Here is a 23,229-nt window from a genome sequence, read left to right as displayed (position 1 = left end):
AAAAGAAGCAGCTGGTGACTCCATATGTATCTGAGGAGACATGTGGTAGTCTGCAGCCCTCCCCGGATCAGCGACCGAGACGGCTCGGAAGAGTGGGGTAATTGGCCGGATACAACTGGAGAGAAAAAGAGGGGGGGAATCCCCCCCCAAAATAAATAAATAGGAATTTTCAATAAACCAAACAAAGCCAAATGATAATTCTCTGGCCATCTGCCTATTGTTTTAGGTTTTTTAGTTTTTAGGAAAGTCACAGGACGGTTTCAGCTAACGATCCTGCATCTGTGTGGAGGTGCAGGACATCACCAACTACAGGAAACCCTCCGCCCACCCTGTAGACGACCTTCAACTAGCTGACGACTTGCATGTGTTTCACTGCAGGTTTGATCAGCCCACTTGCACACCCCTCACCTGCTCCAACTCAAGACATCGCACAAGCAACTGCGCCCCCTGCCATCACCCCCACCCCTCTCCGCCCTGACTCCCCACCGGCACTGACGGTCTGTGAAGAGGATGTCTGTCAGAGCTCCCAGAGACAGAAGATCAGGAACGCTCCAGGCCCGGACGGCATGTCACCCTCCTGTCTGAAAGTCTGTGCAGACCAGCTGGCCCCCCATCTTCACACAGATCTTCATCAGCTCACCGGTGCTGTGTGAAGTCCCCTCCTGCTTCAAACACTCCACTATCAACCTCCTAGTGGTGACGGTTGTGGTTAAGTGCATTGCGTGGTGGCGTGTCTGTCCCTTCTTCACATGATGACGCAGAGCTGGGCTGGAGTTGAGCTGACAATGTACGACCACAGCATCTATCTGTTCATCTTGATTTTGCCAGAGTTGAGTTGTGCCAGAAATAAATGGGCCTGCAGCAGATACCCTGAATCCAGAAGACTGGTGTGGTTTCTACATGGTCTAGCCAGAACAAGGGGGTTACACAAGCTCTTGTAATATCACACACGGACTACTGTAACTCCTTACTGGCAGGTCTCCCTGCATGCACTTTCAAACCTCTGCCAATGATCCAGAATGCAGCGGCGCGTCTGGTCTTCAACCAACCCAAAACAGCACATGTCACTCCGCTCGTCACGTCCCTCCACTGGCTCCCAGATGCTGCCCGCATCTTATTCAAAACCTTGATGCTCGCTTACAAAACAGCAACTAAAATGACTCCTGCCTACCTGAACTCCCCAATTCGGGTCTACGCTCAGTCTCGCTCACTATGCTCTGCCAATGAAAGGCACCTGACACTTCCGCCACAACGGGGCTCTAAGTCACTAGCCAGACTCTTCTGTCGTTCCCCGGTGGTGGAACGGGTTACCAGTCTTTAAGAAGAAACTGAAGACCCAGCTCTTTCACGAACACCTCCACACCTGATGCTATTAATATATTAAAAAAAATGCTTCTATGCACCCTATGCATTGCCTTTGTGCACTGCCTGTTGACACTTATGTCCTATCGGACTTGGACCTAGTTTTTTGGCACTTACTTGCGTTGTCACCTCCTGACTAGATCCTTGCTTGTGTTGTATTAACTCTCAGATGAACGTCGCTTTGGATAAAAGTGTCTGCTAACTGAAACTGTAACATTGTGACTATCATCCCGGTCCCCAAGAAGCCCTCCATCACCGGACTGAAGGAATACAGGCCCATTGCCCTAACAGCTGTGGTCATGAAGTCCTCTGAGAGACTGGTGTTGACCCACCTGCAGGACATCACAGGCCCCCTGCTGGACCCACTGCAGTCTGGCTACCAGGCTGACGGGTCAGTGGATGATGCAGTCAACATGGGACTGCACTACATCCTGCAACACCTCAACTCCCCAGGGACATACGCAAGGATCCTGTTTGTGGACTTCAGCTCGGCGTTCCACACCGTCATCCCGGAAGTTCTTACTCATCAAACTCACCCAGCTCACTGTACCAGCCCCCACCGGTCAGTGGATAACAAACTTCCTGACAGACAGGAGGCAGCAGGTGAGGCTGGGGAAAATCACATCCACTACCTGGACAATCGGCTGTCCATGCCGCCGTACCATACTGTAATACTGTAATACTGTAATACTATAATACTGTAATACTGTAATACTGTAATTAGAAGATGTTATGATGGACTCGATAATGGCTGAATAAAACAGAACGAGAAGTTGATGTTTGATCTGGTATTTTTTAAGCTACCTAAGAAAGTAAAGTCGTTGTTGAGCTTTTGCGGTGATGTGTTCAGTGTTAGTTTTCCATTCAGGTTGTTGCTGATGTATGTTCCAAGGAATTTAAACGAGTCGGTGGTGGTGATTGGTCTCCGTTCATTTGTATGGGTGTTTTAGGATTCGGCATGCATCGGAAGTCAGTAATGAGTTCTTGGGTTTTGACTGTATTAAGCAGAAGATTGTTGTTTGCGCACCAAGTGACAGCTTGGTCTACTGCAGTGCGGTACTGGGTTTCATCATTGTGGGAGATGAGGCCTACAATAGCTGTGTTGTCTGCGTATTTTATTATTTTAAACAGAACTGTCCGTGGATGTGAGGTGGGTGGTGTAAAGTGAGAAGAGCCAGGGGGAGAGAACACAGCCCTGAGGAGCACCTGTACTGATGGTAAGAGGGTGTGAGGTTAGGTTATTAACCTTCACCCTCTGTGGCCTGTTCCACAAGAAGCTCCGAATCCAGTGGCATATGCTGGGTCAGTGTCCATATCCAATAGTATGGTAGAGTTTGAGTGGGTTGATGGAATTGAAGGCAGAACTAAAGCCTCTGAACAGGATGCGTGCGTAGGTGTTTGGTGATTCCAGGTGTTGCAGGGCATGGTGCAGGGCTATGCTAACTGCATCCTCAACAGACCGGTTGGCTTGATAGGCATATTGATATGGGTCCATCATTGGGGAGGTGCAAGATTTCAAATGTGACAATATGATGCACTCAAATGCTTTCATTGCCACAGAAGTTAGGGCAACTGGTCTGAAGTCATTGAGGCAGGTAATCTTTGAGGTCTTTGGCGCAGGAATGATGGTAGAGACTTTGAAGCACGGTGGGACTGTACATTGACTTAAAGAGGTGTTAAATATGGTGGAAAATATTGGGGCCAATTGTGCTGCACAATGGCTCAACAAAGCAGGACTGATGCCTTCTGGCCCTGCTGCTTTCCTAAGGTTCAGCTTTTTGAATGTTGCTCTCACCTCATCCTCCTGGATGCAGAAGGGGGCATTGGAGGAGTGGGGCGGATGGCTGGTGGAATAGGTTTTTCAAACCTTGCATAAAACGTATTTAATTTATTTGGGAGGTTATGGTCGTTATCTGGAGGGGAGCGGGGGTGTTTTTTGTAATCTGCCATTTCCTTAAGTGTTGTCCATATTGCTCTGGAGTTACTGGAAGAGAATTGTTGTTCGAGTTTTGTCCGGACTTTGCTTTTCTTATTGCAGCGTGCAACTTATACTTGGCTGCTCTGTACTGATCCCTGTTTCTGTTTCTGTATGCCCGGTTCTTTTCTTTGTGTAGGAGGTGTCATTCTTTAGAGAACCAGGGTTTTTTTATTGCCGTGAAATGTCACGGTTTTGGTAGGGATGCACATTTCCAAGCAGAACCTGATGTATGACGTCACCGTGTCAGTGAGTTCATCCAGGGAGTTGCAAGCTGCACTAAATATATTCCAATTAGTGCATTCAAAACACCCACCAAGCGTTTCAATGGCAACCAAGGACCAGGACCTGACAGATTTGGATGTTTTCTTGATGGGTTTAAGCTTTTTAACACAGCATGGTCGGGCCTCCCCAGTGGAGCCCTCGGGAATGCACGGAAAGCATCTGAAACTGAGATGCAGCAGTGATCCAGTGTTTTGTTTTCTCTGCTATGGCAGGTGGCTTGTTGCTCATAGTTCGGTAGTTTGAGGGAAAGATTCGTATGGTTGAAATCCCCTAACACGGTGACAGACGTGTCAGGGTTGGGGTTTTCAACAGGGGAAATGTGTTGCGAGAGTTAGCTGATGGCTGTGTTAGCATTAGCTTGTGGTGGAATGTAAACACCAGCTAATGCAACTGAAGTGAATTCCCTGGGAAGGTGATGTGGATGGATGGAAGGTGATGTGGATGGATGGCAGGTAATGTGGATGGATGGAAGGTAATGTGGATGGATGGAAGGTGATGTGGATGGATGGCAGGTGATGTGGATGGATGGCAGGTGATGTGGATGGATGGCAGGTGATGTGAATGGATGGCAGGTGATGTGGATGGATGGAAGGAAGGTGATGTGGATGGATGGAAGGTAATGTGGTCTGCATTTCAAACTGATGAATTCAAGATCATAAGAGCAGCAGTGACGAAGGATTGTTGGGTTGTTACACCAGCGCTGACTGACCATGAGACAAACACCTCCACCTTCTGACTTGTGAGATAGTTAGACCGACCTGTGGGCTGTGAAGATGGTGAAACCGGGGGGGTTACCGCTGGATCAGGGACCGGCTGGTCCAGCCATGTCTCGGTGAAGCAGAAGGCTGAACAGTCTCTGTCGGTTTGTGTTAATGACAAAAGTTCACCCATTTTATTTTCGAGGGATCGCAGGTTGGGTAGGATCAGTGCCGGAAGTGGGGGCCGATAGGGCCTTCTCCTGAACCTGGAGAGCACCCCTGTGCTAGGTGTATTTCCCCAGGACGGCGATCCAGTGCTGTTTTCAACCAGTATATCCTCTGGTATGTTGGCAGATTGTCCCAAATTGCCAAATGTAGTCCTCCCGATGTACAGCAACTCCTGGCGGTTGTATTTTGATAGACACGATGCTTTTCAGACATGAAACACAGACCAAAGTGCAAGACACCGCAGCAGAGCAGGGACCGGGGCCAGCCTCTCGGCGGCCATCTTGTTGTATGTTGTATGCATGCATATTCTGTCTTGTCCACCTGCCTCACGTATATGAACTAACCTGTTAACATGTTTATTCCAGCATCTTTGCACGCTGCACCTTTGCACTATTGTCTTCCTGTTTATAGTGTCTGTTTTGTAAATACAGTTTTATATATACATCTATATCTGTACTCGGTAGTGAACTGTTTATGTTTACCTTGTTGTCTTGGTTTTTGCGTCGCTCTGTTCTGTGTAAGTACATGGAGAGTCACGGGGGAGCTGGAGTCAGATTCCCTGTATTTGTAGGCCGACACATACTTGGCCAATCAACTGATGCTGATTCTGGTTATTCTGTCCTTCCTAACCACTATGCTGCCTGTTCCTTCCTCCCAGATGATAGCTGCAGACTGAGTGACTACCGCAGACTGAAAGCCAAGATTCTGGAGCTGCATGACAAGAGATACCTGGGGTCTGGCGTCCACAGCAGCCACAAGGACAACATGGTTGCCAGGAAGCAGCTGGTCAACATGATGTTCAAACGCTTCGACGCGGACGACAGCGGACGCGTGGACAGCAGTGAGCTTTCCCAGGTGAGGGGACAGACAACAGGACACAACAGACAGCCACTCATACGAAGTGAAGGTGCATTTCATCACATGTGACAAAGCTCCCACCACTTGAGTCACATCATGCTCCAATACAATAAAACACATTTCCCAGCAGTACGGCTGCTTCATTCAATGCTTTTAGTCCAAAATAGCAGATTCGCCGAGTTCTGGACAAATTGGTCACGGAACGGCTCATTGTCGAGTGAGACTGTGGGTGTGTACTTTGACTACCAGTGTGTGTGTGTGTGTGTGTGTGGAGGGTCGGACCGGAATGGGGCGGTTGGATGGAGCGCCTGCTTGTTTGTGTGTGTGTGTTACCCATGCGCTATAATTTCTACTTTCATACCCATGAAATTAATTAAAGACTTGTAAAGACTGATGACGTGGGTCATTTAGACAGTGTTTGTACAGACGTGGTGAAGAAACAGCAGCAGGAAGACGAGCTCGGCAGAATAATAACCCCAAATAGGAACAGATGGGGCTATAAACTGCTCCGGCATCCAAAACCAGAACCAAATCAAAATATTACTAACACACATCACTTTTGGAAAATGAAATAAACTGCAGCAGAAACTAATTCCTGCTGGAACACCATGTGACCTGAATGCACACGTACGGGCTGTTCACAGTGTGATGACGACCATCCATGGCCAGAGAAGTAACAGACGGTACTCCATGTGCTAATCAATAAGCTATCATCCACTCCTATATTATATATATATATAGATATATATATAGATATATATATAGATATATAGATATAGATATATAGATATATAGATATAGATATATAGATATACACTATATGTAGCAAATTCAGGGGGCAGGCGGGAACCACCGCAGCCAGGATGCGAACCCGGGCGACAACGTTAACCAGTCAACTAATGCAAAAAATGCAACGGCCTTAACTCTTAACTAGCCACATTTGGTGATTAGTGGATGAGCATATCAATTATTCTGTCTCATGGAAAATCCTTGCAAAGAGTAGTACATATTCAGTTAGAGGTAAAAGATTCAATTCAATTCAATTTTATTGTCATTAAAAACAATGTGCAGGCACATGTTAAAAATGAAATGAGGGCTGTGGCTTCACCAATCAGTGCAAGACAGACACAGACAAACACAGCAAACACAATATAAGATATACACACATGAAGACCAAAAGCTAAAAATAAGTTAAAAGAGAGCTGGAGTACAAAATATTTAAAAATATCTACAGACATTCAGTGGGTAGCCAGGTTCAGGTGGGCAACAGCTTGGGGAAAGAAGCTGTTTTTGAGCCTGGTAGTGCGGGCCCTGAGGTTCCTGTAGCGCCCCCCAGAGCGCAGGGGGGAGAACAGTCCATGGTTGGGTTGGGTGGGATCTCTGCTGACGCTCAGACCCCTTCGAAGGCAGTGTTTGTGATAAATGTCTTTCATGGCTGGGAGCTGGGTACCGGTGATATGCTGGGCCGCCATGACGACCCGCTGCAGAGCTTTCTGGTCTACTGAGGTACAGTTGCCGTACCACACTAAGATGCAGCTGGTCAGGATGCTCTCTATGGTGCAGTGGTAGAAGTTGGTGAGAGTTTTGGGGGGGTAGACGGGCGCTCCTCAGCCTCCTCAGGAAATGCAGGCGTTGTTGGGCCTTTTTCACAAGGGCCTGGGTGTTTAATGTCCATGAAAGGTCCTCGCTGATGTGGACTCCAAGGAATTTAAAGCTGGAGACACGCTCCACTTCCCCCCCATTGATGTGTATGGGGGAGTGGCTGCAGCTTCTAGACCTGCTGAAGTCCACAATCAGCTCCTTCGTCTTCTGCAAAAGATGTGACCTGTGCTTGGCAGGAAAGTATTTTATTATTTGCAGACCTGATATGTCCACCTTGAATAATATAAACGAATTGGCCACGAGCTGTAGACACCGAAAAAAATATCTCCTTTGTAACTATAAGTAAAACGTCTTTATTATCCCCTCCTCCCGATTAGATGATATACATATGGAATTCATTAGTGTTTTTAAATATATTTTTTAATATTTTCTAATATTTTACCTACCTGTCCTTCTGTGCCCCAACACCACCCCACTATATAATTCACATAAATTACCTTGTTATTTTTTTAATGTATGCCATTTCAACAGTGCCCTGGTCCCTAAATGCTTTTCAAAACAAGCCCCAGTCCCTTAACCCATTGGTTGTGATGTTTCTTACCCCTCCATTGGTTGCTGTGCATCATAAGTACCTACCCCATTGGTTCTTATAGTTTGAATGTTTCCTCATCTAATTGGTTGCTGTCCAACTAAAATTAGAGGTGTGACGCTGGGCAAACTAAGCTGTATGATTCTTTGTCGAGCCACATTAGCAGCCGAGGAGTGCGTGACGCACGAAACAGGCCTGTACTGCAATGCATTAAAACTTTTTTTTTCCTGTATCTGTGTTGCTATCCCGCTCGTCATTAGTTGAGCACTTATAACACCATTGACGGTTTCAGGAAAAAACTATATATATATATATACGTATATATATAAACTTATATAGTGCTTTTCTAACACTCAAAGTCGCTTTACAATAAACTGGGTGAAACAAGACAACAGATAAACATAACACAAACATACAGGGGGGATGGGAAGGGGGGCTATGAGAGGGAGAAGTGGCAGCCACACACGATGCCAGAAGTACTCTCCGACTTGAACAGATACAAAAGGGAAAGAAAAACAAACATCATAAATCACATAAATCACAGATGAAGTCTGAAGAGGTGAGTCCTGATTAATGACTTGAATGTGGGCAGACCGCAGCAGTCTGCCTGATGTGCTTGGGGAGGGAGTTGGGGAGGGAGCAGGTCGAGTGCTCGGTCCTTAGTCTGCCTCAGATTAGGGGTGGACGAAAGGACGGGGGGCACGAGAAGGCAATGGAGAAGAAGTGTGTCTTGAGACGGGATTGGAAGAGTGAGAGGGATTCTGAGTCTCTAATGATTTGGGGGTGGGGGGGGGGGTGAGTTCCAGAGCCTGGGAGCTGCCCTGGAGAAGGCTCGGTCACCAAAGCCACAGAGGTTGGACCTGGGGGTAGACAGAAGGGAGGCTGAGGTGGATCTGAGGGACCGAGAGGGTTGGTAGGGGGAGAGGAGGTCGGTGAGGTATGGGGGAGCCAGTTTGTGAAGGGCTTTATAAGTAAGAACCAGGATTTTGTAATTGATCCGGTGGGAGGAGATGGGTAGTCAGTGGAGGTCTTGTAGGGCTGGGGTGATGTGGTGCCAGGACTTGGTGAAAGTTAAAAGTCAGGCGGATGCTTTCTGGGCCAGCTGGAGTCTCTTGATAGAGCTAGCAGTGATGCCATAGAGGAGTGAGTTGCAGTAATCAAGGCGGGAGGAGATGAAGGCATGGATCAGTATCTCAGCAGCAGGGCGTGTGAGAGAGGGTCTTATTTTCACAATGTTGCGAAGGTGGTAGAAGGAGGACCATTTGGCGGATATGTGGCTCAAGGGAGAGGGTAGGATCAGGGATCACACCAAGGTTGCGTGCTTGGGAGGAAGGGGAGACAGTAGTGCCATCGATGGTGAGCGCAAGGCTGTTGATTTAGTTGAGAGTGGACTTGGAGCCAATGAAGAGGAGTTCAGTTTTGTCACTGTTGAGTTTGAGGAGGTTTTGCTGCATGCAGACTTTAATTGCAGACAGACAGGAGTCGATGTGAGAGGGGTGGATTGTGAGGGGGTTTGGTGCTGAGGTATATCTGGGTGTCATCAGCATAACAGTGGAAGTCCAGGTTGAAATGGCGGAGAATCTAACCAAGAGGGACGATGTAGACGATGAAAATGAGTGGGCCAAGTACAGAACCTTTGGGAACACCTTGTGTGACCGTGGATGGAACAGAGGAGTGGTTGTGAGATGAAGTGTGACCTGTTGGAGAGGTAGGACTGGAGCCGGCTGAGTACGGTGCCTTCAATACCGACATCTTTCAGTCTGGTATGTATGTATATGTATGTATGTATGTATCAGTCAAGTTGCATTTTATATTGCGTTTTTCTAGCTGCAACAGCCACTCAAAGCTCTTTGCGATAAAAAGTTTTTGACAATGGAGGAAATCTTCAATACAGTCCTCCTCATCTCGTTAAAGGGCAAAGAGGATGTTGTGTTCCAGACTATGACTCAATGGGAGGTTGGATGAAAAGGTTAGAGTGGAACGTTTGGGTTCATAATATCAGGCTTGAAGGCACCGTCATTTAGGAATTACTGACAGGCTTTCTGTGTCGCTGGAGTTGGAAGCCATCTCGAGGAACACAGGGAGACAGATAGAAGCATAGAGCAGTACACCTGTTGCCATTTTACAACACTGTGATTGCAACATTCCCAGATCCTCTGTGAATAGCACACATGACCATTGTAACTCCAGTTAATGGTCACGTCCATGTCTGGATATGAAACTGGTCGTTGGTTTGGGTCGTTATGCCACTGTATTGTTTTTAAGGGTGGAGACGCCTGCAGTCAGTTGAGACTGAAGAGGTCACTTATGCCCCTTTTCTACGACATGGTACTGGCTCAGCTCAGCTCAACTGGACTCGTAGAGTGTCGTTTTCCATTACCGTAACAGCGCCCCCTCAGTGTAGCTGGTCTGTAGTGGTTTGGTTGGAACCTCTTCAAAGGTGGTACCAGAAAAGCGGTAACGGTTACCAAAATGCCGGTACTTTCCAGTAATGGAAAACGAAAAAGGGGCGAGTGGGGTTGGGCCGGTACCATGTAGTGGAAAAGGGGCATTAATTGGGTGATGAAATGGTTCTCTCAGTAAACGTCGTGCCCAGATGAACTGATTCAACCTTCTCTGAATGTGAAAAGCAGACTGATCGAAAACGGGATGTGGTGGAAACGGTTTTGGCTGCCGAGCAGTGAAAAAGTTTCCTTCACGTTGGTTGTAGGTGTCTGCAGGAGGAGATTCGTCAAACCTCTACACTTGGTACCCCCTTTAAGCCCTTTACTTGTCATAAAAAGTGACATGTCTGAGGACCAGCTCTTTTATTTGTAGGTTATCTTCATAAAGAGGCGATTCTACTTCTCAGAATGGGGATATAACACGTAGACTGGAAGGTCTCAGGAGGACGCCAGCCAGAGCTCTCCGGTCCCTGTCATGTCATTTAAATATCCGTTCAGCGTTTGACTGGGAAGAGCTCAATCGGACCGTTTGCGATCGGCCATGTTTGAAGGTGCCAGTGTGACATCTGTCATTCTGGAGTCTCTTTCTGCAGCGTGCAGCCTTTCCTCTGGTACCCAGGGAGTTGGGGGAGGGGGCGCTCCTTAAATCTTTTGAAAAGCAATATGGGTCAAAGTGCCTGCAGCTCAGGGGCGGGGGGGGGGCTGCAGCTTTTGACTGTTGTTGCCAAGAGGACGAGTTGTGAAAAGAGCCTTTTTGGAAGGAGATATTCTCTGCATAACAAATGCATTGGCTCCGTGGCTGAGGACTGATTTAATATAGAATACATCTGAATAATTGAAAGCGTAAAGCGACCCCGGGCGGTTTCGGTCCTCGGCCACTGTTCTCAGGTCAGCTTTCCTCGCCGATCCGGAGCGTTGTCCTATCTGCCGAGGGCTGGTCTCGCCCAGCCCGTCTGCAGCCTTCCTTCCCTCCGGCCGGAGCTGGCTCCTCTGGCGTCATGCGAGAGTCCACGGCCTTCAGAACGACGCCTCACAAAACCAATGGTATGCTTTTACCACGTTCTCTCTTTTTCTTTTTTTCTTTTTTTTGGACAGGCAGAATCCCATCCCGCCTCGCGACAAATCACAGCATAACGAGCGGGACTCGGATTCAAACGGACATTGTGTGCTGTTATCCTCTGAAGCCGTGCTGGGGATTTGAATATACGTACCCTTTCAAGCTCACCGAAAATCACTCGGGACAGATTTCCAGTCCTTGAGGTGTTGGGAGCGCGTGTGAATGCCACAATCTGGTGTGTATTAATTAACGTCCAGATGGAGAGTCTCTTCTCAGGTGTCCCGCTCCCAGGTTTCTTCTCCCTTGTTTTTTTTTATCCCTGACGGATATGAAGTGATGCCTCGCTCCCCTCGGTCCTGACTACAGCAGACACAAGTGCTCTGACGGCAGGAGGAAAGCGAGAACAGTATGAAAGGATTTGAATTGGTCTTGGGTTCCGGCGTCCTTGGTGTGTATTGAAAATCATAAAGCCGTCGTGACACTCGTGTGGTAAAAATCACAAACCCGGACAGTGTTCTTTACACAACAAACGTTCCTTTACATCGAGGCGTGGAGCTATCCTGGCTGGATTAACCGCTTCATACGTGTGGGCTGTCCCATACCCAAGTCCAGACCCAGGTCTTCAAGGTGTGGAGTCCGACTCGAGACCACAACGTGGCCAAAACTTGTGTAAAGGCCAACACCAGAACAGTGCAAGTCCAAGTAAACGGTCGTCTACCATCGGAATAAGTCATCCAAAGGAGTTGAATCGAGGGCAACTGGACTGGGTATATACCCAGTCCAGTTGCCCTCGATTCAACCATGACCTGGATGAACGAGAACATTCACAGACATCGGAATAAGTCACAATTTCACTATGCCGTCATTTGTTGAGGTTTCTATTTCCCCCGCCGAGGAAGGAATGTTTCAGATTCCCAGTTTCCTACCTAATACTTAAACAATCCCAAGCTTTCTTGGCTCTCCCATCACCTTTAAGGGGGTCGTTTTGCCCCGGTAAACGAGGACGGAAACAACATTTTACAATCTAAATAAACATCTCAAGCTGTCCCTCTGCTGCACACAGTGGGAGCTCGGGGAATCGATTTCACCTCAAATCACATATTTAACACAACACATTGCCGTGTAAATCAAACCGGCAGTGTGTCGACAGCTGGACACCCAACTGGAATCATGGATGAGGTGGGTAATGAGTTTCCATCCAAGAACATTAGTTGTTCGGAGTGCTGCGTTTCAGCCAGCTAATTAAGTGTGATCCTTTGCTGTGAATTCTTACAACAGTGTGATGATAGAGGACACAAGCTTTGTCATAGCTCATTCCTGTGTGCGTCACAGTGCACATACATACACACATATGACCGTTACCCTGACCTCAGCCTCTCCAGTTCATGTAACATACATGTGATGTGATGGTGGTGGGGGAAGACACACATGAAAACAGGACGCACCGCTCCCTCCCCAGACACCAGGGAGCTGAAGAGATTTTTCTTGTTGGCCTCAGTAAGGTCCCAGTATGGACCCAGTATGGTCTCAGTAAGGTCCCAGTATGGACCCAGTATGGTCTCAGTATGGACCTAGTATGGTCTCAGTATGGTCTCACTATGGTCCCAGTATGGTCTCAGTATGGTCCTTGTATGGTCTCAGTATGGACCTAGTATGGACCCAGTATTGTCTCACTATGGTCCCAGTATGGTCTCAGTATGGTCTCAGTATGGACCTAGTATGGACCCAGTATGGTCTCACTATGGTCCCAGTATGGTCTCAGTATGGTCTCAGTATGGACCTAGTATGGACCCAATATGGTTTCGCTATGGTCCCAGTATGGACCCAGTATGGACCCGGTATGGTCTCAGTATGGTCCCAGTATGGACCCAGTATGGACCCGGTATGGTCTCAGTATGGACTCAGTATGGTGTCAGTATGGACCCAGTTTGATTTCAAGCTTCATATATATACTAGAATAGAGTAGAATAGAATATATACGTATATATTATTATAGATGCATATGAAAAACAATAGCTACTTCATCGTCCTACAAGAGGACATTTGGTTTCACCTTTGGTGCAGAGCCTCACAGACAGTAAATACATGTACACATACATCACATACCACAGGACGTACACAGAGAACGGGGAGACAACAACACATTAACACAAGAGTTTAGAAGGTCAGCGGCCCGTCTTCCGGTGAGGGACCTGAACCTGAGACCAGATGGAAGCAGGTGAAGAGCGGGTTAAGGGGTGAGGGGATGCTGAGTTGTGATTAGTGCTCTGCGTATCCTGGCTTTGCTGTGGGGGTCTGATGGGTTGGGGGTGGGAAGGCTGCGCTGTGCGAGATGTGGATGAGCTGGTCCTATCGGTGACTATTAAAACGGGAGGAGCGAAAGAGGAGGAGCAGTAAAGTCGAATGGGCTGAATTATACTTCTGCACAGTAGCCGGAGAAGGTGAGGTTGGGCAGAAACAACCTTGAGTTCATGAAGGACAGAGTCTTTGCTGGCAGCGTTTATGGATATGGGTGGTGTGTTGTTTGAGACAGAGTCTGTTGTCCAGAGGGAGTCCAGGGTACCTGAAGCAGTCTGCAAGCTCAACAGTCTGGTTGTGGATGAGTGTGTGCTTGCGGGCTGAAGTGGGAGAATTAGGGTTGGTAATGAGCTCTTCTGTCTTGGTGACATGCGGTGGAAGATAGTTATCTGCGCACCATTATGTGAAGAGGGAAATGGAGTGCAGATAGGCTGCCACAGAGTCGTTATCGCGGAGGAGTGTGAGACTGGCAGTGTCATCATCTGAGTATTTTAAACACATGGTGATGGGTGAGGGGCTAATGGTGGCTAAGGGTCGCCGGTGTAGGGGGTGTACAGGGCAGGGCTCAGCACACAACCCTCAGGAATCAGGAACAATGTATTGTCATTTCTTGCATGCACTCGCATACACAAAGAAGCGAAATTGCGTTTCTCCCAGCCCACAGCAGTGCAACACAAAAACACACACATCCAACATTTCCCAGAAAACAGCACCACCGAAAAACACACAGAAGCAGAGAGAACAAAGCACAAAAAAACAACCACACAAACGGTTAACAACACAGTCTACTCACTGCGGCGCAGTCCAAACAAATTCCTCCGCCCAGAGAACGAAGGCAGACAGGACGGGTGTCGGAACTGCCGGTCTGCTTGGGCTAGCAGTTAGCTTAGCCTGCCCCGCTTCTGCGCTAGCAGTTAGCTTAGCCTGCCCCGCTTCTGCGCTAGCAGTTAGCTTAGCCTGCCCCGCTTCTGCACCCTCACCTATGGTCAAGGCCCTGCCCGGGCACAGCTCCGGGCAGGGCCGTGGTCCCCGGGCCCATCGGATGAAGCAGACCAGGCTCCCCCAGCCAATCCAACGCCACCTTCTACCCCCCCCCCCCATGCCACATGACGACAAAAACACTGCACGGTCGACGCTAGGCGAGGCCGCCGCCAGACCGCCTCGGTGTTTCCTCTCGGCTGCAGCTCCACGCAGGGCCGTACAGCTCCGGACAGGGCCGTAAGCTCGCTCAGCCGATCCAGCGCCCGCTCTCGTAGCCATTTAACAGAAGAAAAAAAACATTTAGATGCAGACGTGGACAAAGACACACTGCATTGTCGGCACTGGGTGAGGCCGCCACAAACGCGAGTTCGCGCCGCCATCTTCCCCTGTGGCGCTCCAGTGTCGGAGAAGCCGGTGGAGGATGTTACGGGACTCACTCGGACCGTTGGCGGCCTGGTGTTGAGGAAGCCGTGTCCCCAGTGCACGAGGACGGGGAGACACTGGACCGCGTGCAGAAATATGATTATTTTCTGTGGATTTCATCGTTGCAGTATTCTTGTTCCCGTAAAGCAGGTTTGTGCTCAGAGGGGAAGTATTCATTTAGATGTTCAAAGTCTTGAATCTGAGAGGTGACCCCTGCCCGCCTGCCGCCTCCACTGGCTGGAGAGACAGAAGACATGCGTAGCGTGTTCTGGGTGTATGGAGGCCGAAGTCTACGGATGAAAAGGCTTTTCAAGGATCTTTTCAGTTGTGAACATTCTTTTTAAACCGCCCTCTTAGGGTCAGACGGCTTTGCTAAAACGAAACCCGACAGCGAGTAACTTCAACTCGTTAAATAACTTGAGGTGTTTTATCAGCGTGCCTCTGGTCTGTGTCTACACAGCTTTGTGCAAAGCATTGTGGGAAAATTAACTATTCAGTGTCGCTACTGGTCTAGTGAGACCCACCGTGTTTCGTGTGAACATATACCAGAAGCCATCCTGCGGTGCGGTGGTTGCAGCATGCCCTAGTCCTCTGTGGGTGGTGCACGTGGCCGTGGGGGGTCTGGTTGGTGGTCGCACCCGTGTTTGCGTGTGAAGCTGGTCGTCGGCTTCGCTCGTTATGCAGCTGTATTGTTTATTTGTGTTTACTGTAGGGCGGCACGGTGACGCAGTGGTTAGCCTCACAGCAAGAAGGCCCTGGGTTTGAGCCCCGGGGAAGTGCAGTCTTGGGGGTCGTCCCGGGTCGTCCTCTGTGTGGAGTTTGCATGTTCTCCCCGTGTCTGTGTGGGTTTCCTCCGGGGGCTCGGGTCTCCTCCCACAGTCCAAAGACCTGTAGGTCAGGTGACTCAAAGACCTGTAGGTCAGGTGACTCGGCCATACTTAATTGCCCCTAGTGTGTGTGTGTGTGTGGGCCCTGACTGCCAGGCAGGGGTGCCGCCAGGGATTTTGCGCCCCTACAAAGAATGTGACTGAGCGCCCTTTCTTTATTTAATTAACCAAATAATGATTTTATTATTCTCCCGACTTCTCTAAACATTAAACCCCTCCCCCTACCTTCATCCCATGCTACCAGCCTGCCCAGCAATCCCCTCATCAACAGCTTCTCCTGCCCAGTAAGGGAGCCATCTTCTTAGCTTGACAGATTTACATAGAAAATGCTCTTAGCAATGTCATTTTGATATCCCGCCTCTGAAGAATGACTGGTTTTTTCAGACTGATTTATTTATTTTTCTTTCCAGTGTTTTTTTGAGCACCGTGGTGGCGCCCCCTCTAGTCTGGCACCCTTAGACTCTTCATAACATTATACCCACTTACGGCACCGCCGCTGCCGGGAGAGGCTGCAGCATCCCCGCCGCCCTGGGAGCAGGATAAGCGGGTCGGATAATGGACGGGTGGATGAACATACTAAAAGAAGTTTGCGGTTAATTGTTTATTTGGTTAATAAGCGCTAATTGATAAGTATTTGTGTTGCACTTTTCTCGCTACAACAGCCACTCAACGCACTTTACCATCGATGAGTGCCTCACACACACACACACACACTGTGACGGCGGTGTCAGCCATGCAAGGCACCAACCAGCTCATCAGGAGCGGTTAGGGGGTCAGGCCTCTTGCTCAGGGACACCACCCTTTGCAAGGAGGAGCCATGGATTGAACCGGCAGCCCTGCAGACGACCCGCTCCCCCTCCTGAGCCGCCGCCCCCCCCCCCCCCAGACGTATGCCGTCTGACTGGGCAGGTAACGTTCCTGTACCTCCAGACATGAACCAACAGGCCGAAGTCGCGGCGGCTCACATTCCAGCTGCTCTCCCACCACCGCTGATGAGTCTCAGTCCATTTAGCCGAGCGGGTCCAGAGAAGGCCGGCGAGCGTCTGCTCTCAACGCGGTCGAATGACCTCACGCTGTCAGACGCTCGCAGGAATCCGCAATCACCAGCGGAGGGAGGAGGCTGCGGGCGGCGAAGGAGGCCGCGCCATGAAACATTTAAGCAATGCAGTTTAAGCATCAAAGCCTGCGACTCAGAGACCTCTGCTAAATCTCTTAAAGGCCATCTGCATTACCCTGAATTACAGCCAGCCAGGCGGGAGAAGCTATGAAGTATTAACAGATATTCACCCCGAGAGTTCAGTGGGGCCCTCTGCACTTCAGCGGTGGTATTCAGCCGGTACCGGTGTGTGCTGGAGAGCCGCGTGTCTGCAGGTTTTCCTTCCCAACAAACACATTCGATGACGCAGTGACGCGTGTCTCTGACCAATCAGAGGTCTGCGTTGATTTTGGTACCCGCTCCAGGTGTTTTGGGCCCTCGACAAAGGTGGAACCAGAAAACTGGTAACAGTCATCAACATGCCGGTACTGTCCAGTAATGGAAAACGACAACATCAAGTCAAGTGGAGCCGGTACCATGTGGTGGAGAAGGGCAAAAACAACCCACTCCACTGATGAACACACCTTCACCCAGAAGAAGAGGGACTAGTTAGTAAAGTTAGATGTGTACACGTGGCTCTTTGGCACGTGGTTAGTTGATGTACTGTACTTCTTCTCTTGGTTTCACGCATATTCAGTTAAAGATGAAACATCTAAATATGTGAAACAGCGCCCTCTAAGGTACTTCATGATGATTGCAAAAACGTGACCAGTGAGTGGCACAGTGATTAGCGCTGTCGCCTCACGGCAAGAAGGTCCTGGGTTCGAACCCCAGGTTAGTCCAATCTCGGGGGTCATCCCAGGTCGTCCTCTGCATGGCGTTTGCATGTTCTCCCCGTGTCTGCGGTGGGTTTCCTCCGGGTGCTCCGGTTTCCCCCACCATAAAAAAGACATGCATGTTAGGGTTACTACTGCTGTCTGTGCCCCTGAGCAAGGCATGGCGAGACTAACTGGAGTTGGTCCCTGGGTGCTGCACAGCGGCTGCCCACTGCCATTAGCTACACAGCTAGGATGGGTTACATGCAGAGAGGAATTTCCCTACAGGGCTCAGTAAAGTTTTCTATATATCTATCTATCTCTATCTATATATCTCTATCTATATATCTATATCTATATATCTATATATATATATACACATAAACAACTCTGTCCTGCTCCCACACATGTAATTTTCAGAACCAGAGATCTGTTCAACCAAGACGGGGGAAAGAAAAATCAAGTTGTCACATACAGAGCATGCAGTTGCACAGTAAAAGTGCTGCAGATGCAGCGTTGCTTGCGAATGCTCCTCTGGCTGAAACATATTTCCGTTCCAGGAACGCACATCCGTTATTTATGTGATGGCGACAGCAGCCACGACCTCATATTCAAGTGTTCCAGGTGAGGAGCGGTCCTCCGTCTGCCATGTTGAAAAACTGTCCTGCCACACTCTCGCTACTCTCCTCCTCCCAGTCCCCCCCCCCCCACTTTGTGTACTTGCGTACACAAAAGAAAGGGAATTCTGTTTCCCCCGGCCCACAGCAGTGCGACACAAAACACAAAAAAACACATCCAAAATTCCCAAAAACGACACCACCAAAAACATACAAAAACAGAGAGAACAAAAGGGGAAACACACACACACACACACACACACACACACACACACAAACACGCGCACACACACAAACAGTGCAACACAGTGCAAAAATTCCACTGTCCAGGAGAATGAACGCCAACCAGGATGACTGTCAGAACTGCCGGTCTGCATGGGCTAGCAGTTAGCTTAGCCTGCCCCACTTCTGCATCCTGTCAGACCGCCCTCGGTGTTTCCTCTTCGGGTGCAGCTCCGGCAGGGCCGTGGGCCCTGGGCCCTGGGCCCACAGGACGCAACAGACCAGGCTCCCCTGGCCGATCCAACGCCAGCTCTCCCAGCCAGACACCTTCGACACACCTCCCCGTACTCTACACGATGACACTAAACCACAGTTAAGGCTAGGCGAGGCCGCCACCAGACCGCCCTCAGTGTTATCAGAACTGCCGGTCTGCATGGGCTAGCAGTTAACTTAGCCTGCCCGCTTCTGCATCCTGTCAGACCACCCTCGGTGTTTCCTCTTCGGGCGCAGCTCCAGCAGGGCCGTGGGCCCACAGGACGCAACAGACCAGGCTCCCCCAGCCGATCCAACGCCAGCTCTCCCAGCCAGACACCTCCCCGTACTCCACACGACGACTCTAAACCACAGTTAAGGCTAGGTGAGGCCGCCACCAGACCGCCCTCAGTGTTATCAGAACTGCCGGTCTGCATGGGCTAGCAGTTAGCTTAGCCTGCCCGCTTCCGCGTCCTGTCAGACCGCGCGTGGTGTTACCTCCTCGGGCGCAGTTTCGGTCAGGGCCGTGGTCCCTGGGCCCACAGGACACAGCAGACCAAGCTCTCCCAGCTGATCCAGCACCAGCCCTTCCAGCCATCAAGCGAAGACAAAACAAACTTAGACGTGGACAAAGACACTGCATAGGTGGTACTGGGTGAGGCCGCCGCAAACGTAAGTTCGCGCCGCCATCTTCCCACACCGGTACTGGGTGAGGCTGCTGCAAACGTGAATTTGCGCTGCCACCTTCCCACACCGAAAGCAGAGTCATATAGAATCAGCAAAAACACACGGAAATAAGAAATCGAGGGGGAAAAAAACTACAAATTTGTACAGACAAAATAGAAAAATGGACATGTGGGCACAGGTGAAAGTTTGCATTACCTAGAAGCTTTAGTATCAGGCTGCAGTCTTGTCCTGGTAGACTGTTTTGAAAGTTGGCCAAAGGAGATGCAGCCGCCCGAGTCAGAAGACATGAGGATGTGTGGGGCCGTCTGCTCTGGTTAACCGTCTGACAGCTGATCCCATGTGATGGATGTTTAATCACCAGGGACACGTAGAGCGTGTTGGAGCAGCTCATCGTTTTTATTAGAACTTCATAAATCTTGTGCAGAATTAGCTGCTTTTTCACTGTTTATTGGGACAAAACCTCAGCGAGCCTGTGAGGTGTTGTCAATCTGAACGGCGAAAAGGCCGTCTGGGATTTGGTAAAAGAAAGTAATGGAGGCAGAAGATGGAGGAAGTGGATGCAGCTTCCTCTGCTCAGCGATACAGAACACGACTGGGGCATTTTCGTTTACTTAAGCCTGGTTGGGTTGAGATGGTAAAGTAAGGTAAAGAATGAGAGACAAAGCAGACGCGTCTCTTCGAAAAATGAGATTATTTCCCTTTAGGAAAGAATGCCATGGCCATGGTTCCCCACCGGAAAAATGGTGAATTGCTCCCTCCGGGTTGGGGATGAGTTGCTGCCTCAAGTGAAGGAGTTCAAGTATCTCGGGGTCTTGTTCACGAGTGAGGGCAGGATGGAGCGGGAGATTGACAGGTGGATTGGTGCAGCATCAGCAGTAATGAGGACGTTGTACCGGACCGTTGTGGTGAAGAAGGAGCCGAGCCGGAAGGCAAAGCTCTGAATTTACCAGTCAGTCTTTGCTCCAACCCTCACCTATGCTCATGAGCTTTGGGTAGTGACCGAAAGTGTGAGATCGTGGATACAAGCGGCTGAAATGAGTTTCCTCCGTAGGGAGTCTGGGCTCAGCCTTAGGGTGATAGGGTGAGGAGCTCGAACATCCAGAGGGAGCTCGGAGTAGAGCTGCTGCTCCTTCGAGTCGAAAAGAATCAGTTGAGGTGGTTCAGGCATCTGATTAGGACGCCTCCTGGGCACCTTCCTTTGGAGGATTTCCGGCCATGTCCAACTGGGAGGACACCCCGGGGTAGACCCGGAACTCACTGGAGGGACTACATGTCCAGTCTGGCCTGGGAACGCCTTGGGATCCCCCAGGAGGAGCTGGAGGGCGTTGCTGGAGAGAGGGAGGTCTGGAGTGCCCTACTTAGCTTGCTGCCACCACGACCCGACCCCGGAGAAGTGGCTGATGGTGAGATGAGGAAAGAATGCTCCATTGCAAAATATGCAAACGTTTAGTTTTCCCCGGGGAATATTGCACGTTGGAAAATAAATCAAATGGCCCCGTCATGTTAACGTTAGAGTTCCAAGAATGTTTACTACTTTTCCTGTTTAACATTGCTGGCATGAATTGTTCTTTGGTAAAGCAGTTTACATGGATTTACAGCTGCGAGTACAAAACAAATTGCAGTTTAATTGTGTCAGTACTAGTTAGGTTCAACTGGTTTTATATGATGTAGCTTGGTTTATTACTACTGGTGATGAGTTTCCTCTTCATCTCCATCACCAAGGAATCAGAGCAGAGTCATTTCTGCTCTCGTAGTGTTTTGCAAAGCCCTCGTTCCAATTAAAGCAAAAGGCCTGAAATACGTTGGATTCAGTGGGAAGGTTTATTTTCTGCCTTTGTTGTGGGCACGGTAGCTCTTCTGTTTGCCCTACGCTAGCTGCTTGTGAATGAGAGGATTTTTCCGCTCTGGTTCGATGGCTCCTTGTCGCTTTGCCAGAAAAAGCTCTTCAAATCTCATTATCTCCATCGTCGTTCTTTCTCTGTGTCGCTAGACGCACATTCCCACTAGATGCACATTTCCGTGACCTCATCTCACACGATGACATAAACAATGAAATGAAAAATACAATAATGTGAAACGGCACGGTGGCACAGGGGATAGCGCGGTCGTCTCACAGCAAGAAGGTCCTGGATTCGAGCCCCGGGGTAGTCCAACCTTTGGGGTCGTCCCGGGTCGTCCTCTGTGTGGAGTTTGCATGTTCTCCCCGTGTCTGTGTGGGTTTTCTCCGGGTGCTCCAGTTTCCTCCCACAGTCCAAAGACATGTAGGTCAGGTGGATCACCCTACTAAATTGTGTGTATGTGTACACCATGTTTTTCTGTCCCCATTAGGATTGTTACGACCCTCGGTCTGGAGAGGGTGCAACAATTAGTGTACTGGGCAACAGTGAGGTGAGGGTGCAACACAGTGAGACATAAACATTTAACTATAATAAAATATAAATATTTATTGACACCATGGCAGGACAAGGGAACCGAACGGTTGCCAAAACAATAAACTACTAACAAAAGTAACCCCCCCCTTGACAGCGCTGAAAAGCACCTAACCTAAAGACAGAAGGTGGCAACCGCTCCTAACCTGGTGTGTCTAACAGGAGGTAAGCTACGTGATGGGGTGTTTGCCCATGGGCATCCTACCTTGACCCCCTTGCCCAAAAAAACTAAACAAATTAAAGGTTAACACAAGTCAAAATACTCAGGATTTAGACAATGCCAAACTTAACCAAAAACGGGCCAGACATCACGAACACAAAGTAGCTACAGAGACAAAGACATCAACACAAAGTAGCTGCAGAGACAAAGACATCAACACAAAGTAGCTGCATCACTCAAACTACACTAGCTGGCCCGGGGAACTGAACACATGTGGGGGTTTAAATAGCAGACTGCACACGAAAATTGGATGATTAGTTGACCGGTTGATTAGGTGATGAGGAGCACCTGGCGGATACCTGAATGTAGAGTCAGAGGGAGGGTTAGATACAGGAGGCAACACAACACAACACAACGATACGGACACGGACACACCCGTGGCCGTAACAAGGATAGGAAACCAGAAACCATTTTATGGGGCCCCACAAGAAAAAGGGCCTATTTTAGGGTGAGGACTTGGTTTTAGGGTTAAGGTTAGAATTAGGATTAGGTTAAGGTTAGGGTTAGGTTAAGTTAAGGTTAGGGTAGGGGTTAGGTTAAGGTTAGGGTAGGGGTTAGGGTTGGATTAGGGTTAGGGTTAGGTTAAAGTTAGGGAAGGGGTTAGGTTAAGGTTAGGGTAAGGGTTAGGTTAAGGTTAGGGTAGGGGTTAGGTTAAGGTTAGGGTAGGGGTTAGGTTAAGGTTAGGGTAGGGGTTAGGTTAAGGTTAGGGTTAGGTTAAGGTTAGGGTAAGGGTTAGGTTAAAGTTAGGGTAGGGGTTAGGTTAAGGTTAGGGTAAGGGTTAGGTTAAGGTTAGGGTTAGGTTAGGTTAGGGTTAGGGGTTAGGTTAAGGGTTAAGGTTAGGGTTAGGTTAGGGTAGGGGTTAAGTTAAGGTTAGGGTAAGGGTTAAGGTTAGGGTAAGGTTAAGGTTAGGGTAAGGGTTAGGTTAAAGTTAGGGTAGGGGTTAGGTTAAGGTTAGGGTAAGGGTTAGGGTTGGGTTAGGGTTAGGTTAGGTTAGGTTAGGTTAGGGTTAGGGGTTAGGTTAAGGGTTAAGGTTAGGGTTAGGTTAGGGTAGGGGTTAAGTTAAGGTTAGGGTAAGGGTTAAGGTTAGGGTTAGGTTAAGGTTAGGGTAAGGGTTAGGTTAGGGTTAGGGTTAGGGTAAAGGTTAGGGTAAGGGTTAAGGTTAGGGTAGGAGTTAAGGTAAGGGTTAGGGTTAGGTTAAGGTAAGGGTTAGGGTTATGTTAAGGTTAGGGTAAGGGTTAGGTTAGGGTAAGGGTTAGGGTTAGGG

At 49.1% G+C, this 23,229-nt stretch overlaps 1 protein-coding gene across 1 annotated transcript in view; it reads left to right on the top strand.

The window, feature by feature from the left end:
• The first annotated feature begins 5,073 nt into the window (after nt 1-5,073).
• fstl5 (follistatin-like 5) overlaps nt 5,074-23,229 on the top strand; it is a 166,202-nt gene continuing 148,046 nt past the window's right edge. The window contains exon 1 of the mRNA XM_056277907.1: nt 5,074-5,403. Within this exon, the coding sequence (XP_056133882.1) occupies nt 5,074-5,403 (330 nt within the window). The remainder of the gene's footprint in view (nt 5,404-23,229) is intronic.

The sequence above is a fragment of the Lampris incognitus genome, chromosome 1 (genome assembly GCF_029633865.1).
Source record: "Lampris incognitus isolate fLamInc1 chromosome 1, fLamInc1.hap2, whole genome shotgun sequence".
NCBI classification, from domain to species: domain Eukaryota; kingdom Metazoa; phylum Chordata; class Actinopteri; order Lampriformes; family Lampridae; genus Lampris; species Lampris incognitus.
The sequence above is the reverse complement of the archived record's forward strand: the minus strand, read 5'-3'. Positions and strand labels throughout refer to the sequence as shown.